Here is a 12789-nt window from a genome sequence, read left to right as displayed (position 1 = left end):
TTACGCTTGGGATTCACCCATCACCATCTCAGACTTTTATGGAACACAATTAGTGTGGTGGCGTTTACGTCACCGCCACCAGAACACAATCCTTAATCGCTTTCCGTTAGATTCCCCAAATGGCTAAGCAGATACATGTGTGCGGTGTCCAATTTGGTCCAACGAACGAGGCAAAGCCACCACACTAATTTGGTCCCATGCTGATAAAGACAAGGCAACCGCCATTCTAGCTTCGTGCAGTTTACTTGTCAGTTGTCATAACTACCATTCCTCGTCCCTTTTTAAGTGTACTATGTAGGAACTCGATCAACTTATCACTACAGTAGTAGTGGACCACCACTCCTTGAGCTGTAATGCAGAAACCCAAACCCCCCCACGCGGCTCATCTCAGCTGATCCATCGTCAACCTCACAGGCCCGCCTGACGACCTTGCAGGAAATGCCAGAATACAGAGAAAAAACCGTCTCTACAGGAAGCAATGTAGGTCTCCCCCCTCCCCCCCCCGGGGGGGCGGCGGAAGAAGCAACAATTAACATGAGCAAATTCTTCACACAGCTCGTAATAGCAAGCTCCCAATTAAAAATACCAGCCACGACTACCCAGTGCATTGCATAATTGTTCCTAGGCTCGTCGTAGAACCACCGTGTCCTTAACAAGCACAACCTTCTCAAATGGTATTCATGTAAATGCAGACCATCAAGCCATTGGCAACCAAACAATCTATTCATAAACCTCACGTCACTTTCATAGAAATGATTAAAGGAGGTCAAAGATGAGAATACATAGTAAGATGGAAAAATTAGACAAAATTCTGCTTATAATGGGAGTTTACATTCCTCTGGATATACGAAAAGTAGCATATCTGGTTATGGGTAAACTTTTTAATGGAACGTGGAAGCTCAATGAGATATCTAAAGCTGCATCTTTCTTCCCTGACAAAACATTGAGAGTAGCCCCATTATTGTCTTGCATTTTCCGCTTCTGGTCTCGATGCTTCTACCTGAACCACCATCTCTGGATAGCAGAAATAGGGGTATTCAAGAATGGTGCATAGCGATGGATGAGTGGATTTACAGTCCTCCCAATCTTAGCCCAAGCACTTCGGTGGTAATTGCCAGTTGCAGGAGCATGATACATGAGCTTTAGAAGCTGCAACAAAGAGAGTTCAAAGATATTCACATCGTCCACAAAACTATGATTAAAGAAGGAAGCAACATTAAATAATACTACTGACCACCAGCTAAATTAAAATCAGTAATGTCCTATCGGCGACTTCATCTTATTTCTCAAACTCAAGTAGGCCCAGAATGAATTTGAAAATCATATTCAGACTCTCAAACTACAACAAAAGATTTCAAACCCAACAGAATACAACTAAAACACAGCAATCACCTCTCCCCCACCCAAACAACAAGAATTTCTGCAGTACTTGAAGTAGACTATAGCTGGACATTAGGGCATTAACTAGTCTGCCAGATCACATTAAAACATAGCTTGAAGAATATTCCTCGTCAAAAAGTACAGCATCTGTAGTAGGTTTAGTATATGCATATTCGGTAAGGCCACACTCTGTATCTTGCACGTATCCAACAGTCCTAAATGCGCTATAACGTCATGAAATTCACCTACACAACCAGATCCCTGATTCTAGAGACAAATCCAAATCCAAGACTAAGCAAATAAAGCACTCTAACAAGTAAGCCTCTCTCAAATTATTAAACTGGTACCCTCTTCTTTCATTTGGAGGGAGGAGGGTGGCTACAATTGATCACTCAAGTTAAAGAGATCTGTAGCTCAGTATTTATAGCTGGCTGCTCTTATTAAGAATTCCAAACTTGAGTAGCTATTAAGACACTGGACTTCCCCAAGAACGTAACCCAAAGTTATTCGCAGGATGAGATGAGAGAAATGAGACTAACCTGCCAGTACATGAATGCTTGTATTATATTGCGCTGCCACCTGCATGTCCAAATTGCATGTATCAGTCACCAGGGAAATGAAACAATACTCACATAATGTAATGCAAGCAAAACCCAATGGAAGCTTATGCCAACATGAAAAAGGGAAATGTGATGAGATACTCACGAGATAAGTGAAACAATAAGAAGGAAGCCATTGCCAATTTCAGCTTGTGAGGACAGGATATTAAGGGTTGTTGTGTTTGACTCAACCCAAACACAAGCATCTTCCAAGTATTTCCTACAAGCAATCCAATAAACTAAGTCACATACAACTACTGAAAGTGTAACATTGTTGCATTAAAAAGTCTTTATGAAAGGAATGATTCTCCTGAGGAAAGGAAAGATCATTCTCTTTCAGACCCTAGCGAATGTTAACACACTTCATCCTAACTTTACATTTCCATATGCAATTTCTTAGCCAATTTTCCCCCTTGGAAGAGGAGAAGGGTGGGAGGGGAGGAAGACCAGGGAGATATTTTTGTACCTATACAAGGTTGATCGGCTAAAATTTCGCCTCAGGAACTTGGCAACATGCTCAAGCGCTCGGCTTAATACTGGAATCAAAGCAACTGAGAAAACAGAAAAAAAGAGGAAGAGACAGAGCATAAGTACACTCCATGGTGCCACATTATCCATCCAAAGCAGAAAAGGAAGAACTAACAATGCAAATGAAAGTGGTTTTACACTTGAGGTAAAGATTTGAGGTGACGAATGTCAAGCAGTAAATGAAGTAAATAAAATCCTTGCCGACAAATACTGACTGAAACCACACTTGCACCGCTTGCATATTCCATGCTCTGGGTTTCTGAATACCATAACGATTTAGAGAAGCAGCATCATAGAAAAACTAAAATGCATTAACTTCAAAATTAAATATTTGAAAATATCAAAGCTGAAAAACTACCCCATATAATGAGTACAATGAATATAGGGACGAGCAAGCAGTCCCTACGAAGGCTAACCGAAATGCCCTCATGGATAGATCCCTTGGCACAAGTGGAAAAATAGCAAGAACTGCCACAACCAAGACCTGACAGAAAGATTTAATAAGTTAGCAACTTGCGTAGGATGTTAGACCATTTAGCAAGCACTATGCTATACAGAGAATCAACTACCCAAGCATTGACTGAGAACTGTATAGTTTGCCGATCCCATCGCAGAGATGTTGCACTAGGAGTTTGTGTTGTAGATGCACCAGATGTTCTTCCAGTTGACCCTGCAGAGTGAATCAAATTGATCTCAATAATGATGCATCTGAGAATATCAAAATCAGATTTGACTTAAGAGTATAAGAAAAATACAGAGTTGCTTGAATCCTCATTCCTTAACTTATAAAGGAAACTTTTTAACTCTTTTCCATGTATTGATGGAGAAAAAGAAAGTTAAATACCTGCATTACGGGGTCGTGACTGGTCATGTGAAGTTGACGAAGATGATGATGATGCTTGCTGTGCTGATGGTCTTGCTGCCTGAGAGGAACTGCTAGTAGACATCGGCTCAACAACAAGATCAGGGTCCTGGATGGGAAAATATTTATAAACACGGTATACAAAGGTCTAACTGCCAACATGCAACAAAGGCACATAATATGCAATTAGTCTGAATTCATGAGCTTATAATTAAATTCAAAATGCGGTCACATTGTCCACATCCAAAGGAAGAAAGCATTCCTCGACCAACGGCCCATGAACTACACTTCATTGCTAAAGTTTCATCACATTACCATTTTCTTGGTAGACACAAAAAGTAAACTATTAAGTTGGAAGATAATAAACATCAGCTCACTAAGCATGATTTTTCATGCCACTGGAAATACCACGACGCTTCAATTCTAATTTCCCACCTTAAAAGCACAACGCATGTTACAACGCCAAACGCCAACGTCGCTAAGCTGTTTACAGAGTGAAACATGATATAAAAGAAGAAGAGAGAGGGAAAAAGAAGTGCGGAAAAGAACAATCTGACAATGCACCAAGTGAGGTCAAAATAGATAAAAACGGATGAGAATGCTGAAGCAAGAGCAGTGATCCTGCCGCATAGAGCGTAACCCAGATAAAGAACGAAACTGAAGAAAATTTGAAGAAAGCCAAACTGCCCATCACAGAATATCCCATCGAGCTAGGAAGAAATCCAAAAAAAAAGAAAAGAAAAACTTAAAATCCTCAAGAAACTCCCTAGAGGAGGAAGCTAATCCGATTGAAACATAAATCAATAAAGAAAACCTAATATCTATAGACATATTACCGTAACCCGAACGTGAGATTGAATCACATATTCTCGTTTATGGGGATAAACAGCAGGAATAAATTGCAAGCTGAAGAAAAATTTATGGATTTCAAGAAATACAATTTCAGATATAAGAAGAGTACTGAGGGAAAGGGCAAGTGAGCAAGTGTGAGAGAAGAAGCAAATTAGTAGTGGATTCATTTACGATGTAGCGCTGGTAGAACTTGCGCTTGAAGTGTTCAACGACGTCGGGGCGGGAGGCCATGTGGGGCGGGATGAGGACGTTGGACCAATAGTCCGCCCATCTAGGGTCGTTGTCGTAGTCGTATGCCGCCGCCGCTATTCTCTTCAATTTCTGTGGATCCTCCTCTTCTCCCATCTCCTCCTCCCCTCTTTCCGTCTCTCTTTACCCTCTTTTTTTCCTCTTCTTTGTTTCGGCGAGTCTTCCGATGTTTTTCTACCTTTTACTTGCAATTATTGCTCTTTTTCTTTTACTTTATCGGCCGGAACCCAACTAGTTTCACGTTTCCAGCAAGGGGAAGGGAATCTTGCACTTCAACCCCATTAGTACTACTAGGTAACTTTTCTAAAATTCCATTTGCGAATTGCTAAAAGTAGTCCCTCACGTTCTCACAAATTCTTTTTAGGCTCTTCATATTTTAACCCATGAAGTAATTTGGTCCCTCAACAATCAACATGTAGCACTCGCTTGGGATTAGATAGAGTGACAATGGCCAAGCAGAATTGGAACTTGGCTTTGGTATGGGGACTATATGTTTTCTCCATCACGATTAAAAAAAAATGGTACCTATCCAAAATAGAGGGAAAAAAAAAAGAGGAAAAACTTAAGCAGCCCCTCGACGAGAAAATTTATAACTTCATAAATTCATCCGATTGTATCGTCACTTTTTCTTTGATCTCTAGGTCAACATACTAAAAAATAATATTCTTCTATGAATACTTTGGCATTCAATTTTCATGAAACATTTGAATGGTGAAAATGTGTCAAAATTATAACAAAATTTTAATCATTGATCAGAGGGTAAAACTTAATCAATTTCACATGAAATTTTACGTACGACTAATACCAATAATGAAATATATTATGAACGGTGTGATTTTTGAAAATATTTTTAATTAAATTTATTGGAGTGTAATACAGAGAAATCCTCTCAAATGAAATGTAATGGGTAGAAGTCTAGTCCATTTTCTGCCATGACGTTCTTCCAATCCTATAATGAAAATGCAAATGTGCCGCAGCTCACCCTTTGTTTCGTTTTATATTCTAATGCGGAGCTCTTTATGTTACAACTTGCAAAGTGACAAGTCCCTCTTCTATCATATTGGAACAGTCGGTAGTGGACCGAGGGGCCTTTCACAATGACAATGGAGATGGAAAAAAAAGGGAGGAGGCTTCATAGAGGTTTTTTCTTCTCGTGCTTTTGTGAGGCTTCATTCTTTAATTACGATGGAGAAACGATAATTTCAGTGCGTTTTCACTCATTTAGTTTTCATTGATTTCACTTTTGTTAAGCAAGAAAAATGTGAAATTTAAGAAGCGGGGGCTGGGGAGGGGAAAAAAGGATTTTCGAATAAAAATCTCTAATTCCTGGGGTCTCAACTTTTTTAAAAAAAAAAAATTACAAAATTTGAAATCATTTTATTTCACTGAGGGCTAAAGCTGGAAAGACCATTGCAAGATCATTATTTTATCGATGGTTGAAGAAATAGTAGAATAAAATGAGGTGATTTCTCCTAATAGAATCCTTATACTATATAAGAATGAGTTTAGGGCTTGAATTTCAACCGCAAGGGTGGGGTTTTTTTGGAAATGTGAGAGTGTTTGAAGTGCAATTAGAGTATTGAATATGAGTCATTGTAACTAATTTAGTTTTGTTGTAATTACTTGGATGTCCTTTTAAACATTTAAAGCTAGGGGTGAGTTTGATATGTGACATTATTTGATATCCGATTAAACATTGGGTACAACTGAATTCATCTTGTGTTTTAGTGAAATTACATAAAAGCCATTCTAATCATTTAATTGTATTAACATCTAAGTCTTTTAATTTCTTAAAGCCTTTCTCATCAGTTATTTGCAAAGTTATGATATATAGATGTTAAGACACAATTAATATCAATTAGTAGAGAATTCTGATTTTTTGGCCGTTATTATAGTAACCCCCATCTATTCAAATTCATTTCATTTGCTTATAGGTTTTGTTCCACCACAGTCATGCAGCATATTGAATTCGGATGTTGTTACATTAGCTACTATTCTTCCCTATTTTGTAATACCTTTTTCAATAGGTATGTTTTCTTTAACCAATCTACTTTTTTGTTGTAAAAATCTGTAATATTGCAAGTTGTATATACAATAATTTTTTAGTATTTTAATTCAATTGCCCATGTTAGACAAGCTTGATAAGAAAGAGACCACATTTGTTAATTGTTATTTATGGTTTAAAATAAGTTTATCATCATAAATTTTCCCATTTATAGATTGCATCTACTTCTTTTGTTGTTTTAACTATTAGTTAGGGTGATTTTCAAATCGTTTGCTACTTTATTGACTATTCCATTTAGACAATTTTTCACTTCATCTGATTTGCCAATATGTTTAACTATCTACTTAAAACTATTTGGCTACAAATCTAAAGTATGTATCTCATTACTTTTAATTATTTTTCTTAAATTGAGTGGATTAAGATGCTTTAGTACTTTTTTGAGGTAATTATTCCTCTAAATTAGCATGTTAGTTGTTGTATATCTTTGCAACTAACACAAAACTAATATTTCGTGATTGTAACCCCTATCGAGAAGGAGATGCTTTGCTATATGTCCTAAATCATACAATAAATTATAATTAATTGCTTGCTCAATGTGAAGGCCTCGTGATGATATATATCCTTGGAATCAATATAAATTCAAGAATTTGGCTTGCAAGAACCGAAATTTCACGAGCAATGATTTCTTCAAGTATGCTAATTGTTCAAATCTCACTTATATGACAAGATAATGTGGTGGATTGCCCTCATATCAAGATCAAATTCAAACTAAACAACAAATTTTAATATCTCTAAAGTGCATGAGCAGATATAAATAGGTCTTTTATTATACTAGATTAGATGCAAAATAGTTGATCGTATCTTATAATTATGTTTTATTGCATATTATATATTTTTAATTCAATATGTAACTTATGATTTTTTTTATTTAATATCACATAATAAAAATTGTCATACTTCAATCCTTATACTAGAAAATGCCAAATAATAATTATAAATCATCTTTAATTATAGGCACTAAACTCCCACACGTTGCGTGGGCTTTTCCCCCTAGTAGAATAATAAAATGAGGTAACACTTAAATTTCCATCATGGACTTGTATTCATGAATGCTGATTCGGGGGGAACCCGAAGCCCCTCCTCATGCAGGGTTCTACGGCTCTGCCAAGGAAAATTAACTACTGTACAGGTTCTCCTCGAACGTATAGGAGAATACGTTACAATCCTTTGTACCAGAGGAGTTAGGTTAGGAACTTAGAAGTTAGAAGTGATTGGGACGGATGGCAAGATACCCGCCGGGAAGCACGGTCCAACAGTTTGGTGAGCTTGGAGTTAGTAAGGTTAGGAGGGATCCCGTCAGCTTCCCCAGAGACTAGTTGACCTGCAGTTTCTCCAGACAGCAGGCCATGCATCTTCAAGCTACTCTCAAGTTGAATGGCCTCTTCTAATCTTGTAATTATTTTTCCATAGCAAATATATCGTCCACAAGCCCCATAATCCATGTCCTGGTAAACGCCCGCATGTGTCTCTGCCATCTCATTCACATCTTCAGTCGCTAAAACGCCTCGTCGAAACATGATTTGCCCACCTTATTGAGACGAAATCAAGAGATTGAAGTACATTTCAATTAGGAGAGCTATCTAACTAAACATAAACCATACTGTTAATTTAGTCAACCGCCGCGTGGTATATATATTTACCTTTAAGGTAAGGAATCGAGGTTTCAACAAGAGCATTTGGGAATGATGGAGCCATCAGGAGGCTGGGGCAGAGGGTAACGAGATTGACCTTCAGTTCTCGTGCCTTCCTCCAAGCAACCTTCTCAGCTCTTGTTTTACCCAAGGCAAGCCATAGCTGTTCTTGATATAAATGGGGGTCACGCTTAAAGATTAATTAAAACCCTTTCTGGATGAAATTAGTGACGAATCAAGCGAGGTAGCTAAATTAACTAGTACCTTGTTTTCTCTACAGAAGTCCTCATCACTCCAACAACCCTCATCTACTTTGACTTGTCCAGTGTCATTTTCGTCACCCTTCCAGAAAGTTGCGAGAAGGGAAGAGGTGAAGATGCATCTTTTCGAGTATGCAGCTCTACCGCAAGCTTCAATCACATTTCTTGCTCCTTCTGCCTCAAGAAATGCCATTCGTTCCTAAAATGTTCAAAGTGATTCTTTTTTTTTTCTTTCTTTCTTTAACATAGAAAGAAAATGTTGTTGTGTAGTACTACCAAAAAGACGTGTTTTACTTCCATTAGAAATTCAATCAAACTTCAGTGGTGCTGATCAATAGCCGTTTTTTGCTCGAAGAAGGAGAGGAAGAAAAAAAAAGAAAAGACAAAAGAACTAACCGTATAACCAGATATTCCACGCGGATCAATGAAAGCGGAGGTGTGAAAAATTCCATGGCAACCTCTAAAAGCATCACAGAGACTTTCTACATCTCCCATCTTTGCCACCACCACACTCTCTAATTGGCTTATCTCTTCTTCATTCAGGAGCTCCTTCATGTCCTCGTAATTCCCTGCTCACAAGTTACCGAATTAGCAGCATCTACCAGAGATAATGAAGTTAGAAAGAACGAGCATAATTTTTGCTCTTGTTGCGTCTGAACATGAATATCAAGATACATTATTATTTTTCCTCTTGCCAGGTTCCAAAAATAATGGAATGAAAGAGCGTTAACGAGAAAACGTAACTATGTTGCGGAGAAACAAATCTGCTATTTTTATTTTGTTCTCATATTATTATTGTCCAGCTTGCTTTCCTCTTGTCTGTGTAGAAAACATTGCAAATAGTTTTCTCGAAATCTTTTGGTGAAGTGATCATTAGGGGAAAGGATTTCTCGAGCTTGATAACTTACGAAGTTGGTTAAGAATGCAATTATGTAAAACTAAATCTGGTAGCCTAAATAATAAAAAGTTCTTAGAAAAAAAGTGGGTAATACGTGCATATGCTCATTCTCATCAATTCTTTTAACTATTTGTCGGATTTTAAACTTAGTTGATGAACTCATGCTAAAAGCAATAGCCTTTCTTTTTTCCCAAAATAATTGTAAACTGCCTACAAAGCTGTACTCAGATCCATTTTTGCGATTGTTCATATGGAATTGACGTTGCAGCTACATTACACACACACACACTGGCAAGTTTTGGGTGCGTTGCATGTCATTTGTATGTTTACCTGGATTCTGAATGGTGACTCGAACAAGGTAACCACGAGCCAATAGCTTCTTGGCCAAGTGAGCACCCAAGCACGAGTTGGCGCTGGTGACGCATACAATTCGTCTCTCCGGCGAGTATGAATAGCAGGCAAAAGCGTTGCCAACAGACTTGCGATCGGCTTTTTCTCCATCCAACAAAACCAGTGGCGCTTTTGGGAAAGACATTTTTGCTAATGCAACTTCCTTACACCCCTTCATCACCATGATGATCGGTATGATCTATCTGATCTCTCGATCTGCTTCTGGCTTCCCTCAAAGCATGGGTTTTAAGGCAAGAGATATGAACGCATGCATGCCAATCCTGCAGCAGGTGAGGTATGTTAGTTGATGGAGAAGAGTAGGTGCCACTTGGCACGAGGTTGCCTGTTAACTTGTCATCTACGAGTCAAAAAAAAAAGGTATGATCTGATTCTACTACATGGCTACAAAAGTCAACATCGGATGCCTTCCTTGAACAACCTTTGTTTTAGGTCAAAATTCAATATTCAACAACCCGTCGGATCGCAAGTTTTTATTAAAAAAAAAAAAAACACTATAACGATATGATCTATATAAAATAAAAGATAATTAAAAAATATTTCGAGTGAATATTTCAAAATTTTACTACAAAAAGTTACAATCCAAACAAACTTTAGATTCATGTGTGTTGACCTAGGCTATATAGAGCTTAACACAGTTAATAGCATGTACTAGTGATAAAGTTTTTTTTTTTATAATTACTGATAATTAATTTTCTTAGCAAAATCTAATTTAGAATTTTCTATGCTGAGACTAAGCTGTGATTACTTACAATATTGTTGAACTGCCTTATATATATATACAACGAGTACGTAATTTCAATATGAATTTATTATGATTACCTTTAAGGTCATGGCAGTAAATTAATTAAATCTCAAATTTATTATGCTTTGCTCCATTCGAACTTGAGGCAAGTTTCATTAAGATTTTCTTAATTTGATGGATATAATTTCAAGGCGCATCAAGGGTACCTACCCTAAATCCCTAAAGAGGAAAAATGCCGACCTAGAGTAGCTAGTGGGAGGTGCAAGAATATATGTGACACATAATTTATGCTAACAGGGAGACACTTGGCACCCTTAATGTGAATATCAAAGTTTTAGGTGCCAGATCAGTAGACATTGACCCCGTTTGACAAGTGAATTTTTTGGATATTTTTCTAAAATTTTACTGTAGAAGTTTTAAAAAAAATTTTGAAATTTGTTTTTTTTTTTAAATATTTTGAAGTCTATAGTTTAAAATTTTTTAAAATTTTTTTGAAATTACTATAGTTAAAATTTTTAAAAAACTTATAGCAGATAAATTTGGTAAAAAACTTATCTACCAAACAAGGCCATTATTATTTAATGAAAACAAGAACTATTAAAATGCTTTTAAGGGTGCCAAATTTTTCTCCCTTTTAGGTTTCTAAAGGGGCACCTAACATTGAAGGCTTTTTCCTGGCTACAAATGGTGAACGACATCTGACCTTAAATTCCACCGAATTAGATTTGCACAGTAGTACCTGATAAACTAACAAACCACGCAAACGCATTGGAATGTACTTCCCTAGACATCATTAATTTTTTAGTTGGAAATAGAAATGTGGATTGATGTGATGGAAGACTCGAAGAAGATATCCCTAATAACAGGCAGAAATTCCACAAGGATGGAAGTTAATTCATCCACAGAGCAACGGACCCCCCCGCCCCGCCCCCCCCTTTTTTTTTTTTTTTTTTTTTTAAATACAGGGACTATCTCAACTTTGTCAGGCTAATCTCCCTGCGCCTGTGCACTACGTCCATGATAGCTTCTGAGAATGAAATTACGGATGAAGTTGGCACAAAAATCTTCGTGGAGCTGATTAGGGATGTAAGCGAGTCGAGCCACTATCGAATAGCTCGGTCAACGACTTGGCTTGAACTCGATCAAATCGAGTTCGGGCCGAGTCTCGAGCTACTCGAATATACTTTCGAGTTGAGTTCGAGTCAAGAATTTGCGGCTTGTGGCTCGACGAGTAGATATATTTAATTAATATATATATAATTTAAATAATATATATGTATTATAAATATAAAATGACCGTTATGGGTATAATTTATATTGAATTTACAAGTGTACATTTTCCGAGCCGAGTTAAAAAGCTTGATTAGACTCGATTTGATAAGGCTTGACCTTTGATCGAGTCTTATTGAGTCAAGTCTCGAGTTTAAAAGAATTTTTTCGAGTCAAGTCTCGAGCTGCAATTTTTAGACTCAATCGAACTCGAGCCGAGCTCGAATCTAGTTATATATAAGTCAAGTCGAACTCGAGTATAACAATATTCGAGTTCAACTTGGCTCGATTACGTCCCTGGAGCTTATCAAACATAAATAGAGACAAGTACATAAACCTGAAATCAACAAATGTTACCCAAAAGAAAAAGGAAGAAATGTCGTTCAACGGATGAGAAAATTGAAGACAGGTAGCTGATAGGCACCATTCAGCCTTTTTGGATAAATTGGTGTCTGTTGTTGTCCATCATGAAAAGCCTCCCCTTCTTTTGTTGAGAAAAAAAAATCTTCACTAAATCATGTCCCACCCTTGTTAGAAAAAAAAAAAGATTTTTTTTTTCTAGTCTTCGCTCGGTTTCTTATTGTTTTTGGAGAAGTACAAGAGACAGAAAGAAGGGATTCATTTTTTCAAATGACTTTCTTGGATGGTTGTCACATGAAGTGCACATGTTGCCACCCATGCTTTAAATATTGGGTGGTTGAAGGACTAAATTGGCTATTTCTAAAAACTGGGGGTGAACTATGATCTCCGTAGGGAGGGATTAGAGTAAAGGAAAATCATTTAAAAAGTATCTCACATTTTGTTAAATGAATTTTTTGTTTTTTACTTTTAAAATAATAAGTTTATGTTTCTTATAAAATTAAATTGGTTAAATTTAGTTTCAACCTAAATTTTTTGTCACTTTTTACTTTGAATCTAGCAAGTGACCCTTACACGGTCAATTTTTAAGGTATAAAAAAATTAGATCTTATTTGTAATTAAACAAATTATTTAATTTATGTTCATTTTTATCCCTATAGATTTGATGAAACCATAATTCATTT

The 12789-nt window shown here is 36.9% G+C and overlaps 2 protein-coding genes across 2 annotated transcripts; both read right to left on the bottom strand.

Moving 5' to 3' along the window:
- Positions 1–704: 704 nt before the first annotated feature.
- Positions 705–4702, bottom strand: LOC113753234. Its single transcript, XM_027297337.1, has 9 exons — positions 4393–4702; positions 3352–3478; positions 3077–3177; positions 2866–2991; positions 2646–2766; positions 2446–2530; positions 2086–2199; positions 1920–1959; positions 705–1149 (listed from the first exon to the last, which is right to left on the bottom strand). The coding sequence occupies exons 1-9, from the start codon at positions 4564–4566 to the stop codon at positions 997–999; spliced, it is 1041 nt and encodes a 346-aa protein (XP_027153138.1). The 5' UTR covers positions 4567–4702; the 3' UTR covers positions 705–996.
- A 2827-nt stretch (positions 4703–7529) lies between these two features.
- On the bottom strand, positions 7530–9949 carry LOC113752981 (cinnamoyl-CoA reductase-like SNL6). The gene is made up of 5 exons (XM_027297055.1): positions 9655–9949; positions 8823–8995; positions 8431–8625; positions 8176–8329; positions 7530–8063 (listed from the first exon to the last, which is right to left on the bottom strand). The coding sequence occupies exons 1-5, from the start codon at positions 9896–9898 to the stop codon at positions 7717–7719; spliced, it is 1113 nt and encodes a 370-aa protein (XP_027152856.1). The 5' UTR covers positions 9899–9949; the 3' UTR covers positions 7530–7716.
- Between the last annotated feature and the right edge of the window lie 2840 nt (positions 9950–12789).

This window comes from Coffea eugenioides, chromosome 11 (assembly GCF_003713205.1).
Source record: "Coffea eugenioides isolate CCC68of chromosome 11, Ceug_1.0, whole genome shotgun sequence".
Lineage (NCBI taxonomy): Eukaryota > Viridiplantae > Streptophyta > Magnoliopsida > Gentianales > Rubiaceae > Coffea > Coffea eugenioides.
This window is presented reverse-complemented; position numbering and strand designations above follow the sequence as displayed.

Excerpts from the sequence above, each read along its gene's own strand:
- LOC113753234 (XM_027297337.1), bottom strand. The coding sequence starts at position 4,566 with ATGGGAGAAGAGGAGGATCCACAGAAATTGAAGAGAATAGCGGCGGCG. Across the intron at positions 3,479-4,392 it reads AGTTCTACCAGCGCTACATC|GACCCTGATCTTGTTGTTGA; the intron begins GTAAATGAATCC and ends TTTCCCATCCAG. Across the intron at positions 2,767-2,865 it reads CATTGTACTCATTATATGGG|AAACCCAGAGCATGGAATAT; the intron begins GTAGTTTTTCAG and ends TATGGTATTCAG.
- LOC113752981 (XM_027297055.1), bottom strand. The coding sequence starts at position 9,898 with ATGGTGATGAAGGGGTGTAAGGAAGTTGCATTAGCAAAAATGTCTTTC. Across the intron at positions 8,330-8,430 it reads ACTTCTGTAGAGAAAACAAG|CTATGGCTTGCCTTGGGTAA; the intron begins GTACTAGTTAAT and ends TATCAAGAACAG. Across the intron at positions 8,064-8,175 it reads CTCGATTCCTTACCTTAAAG|GTGGGCAAATCATGTTTCGA; the intron begins GTAAATATATAT and ends CGTCTCAATAAG.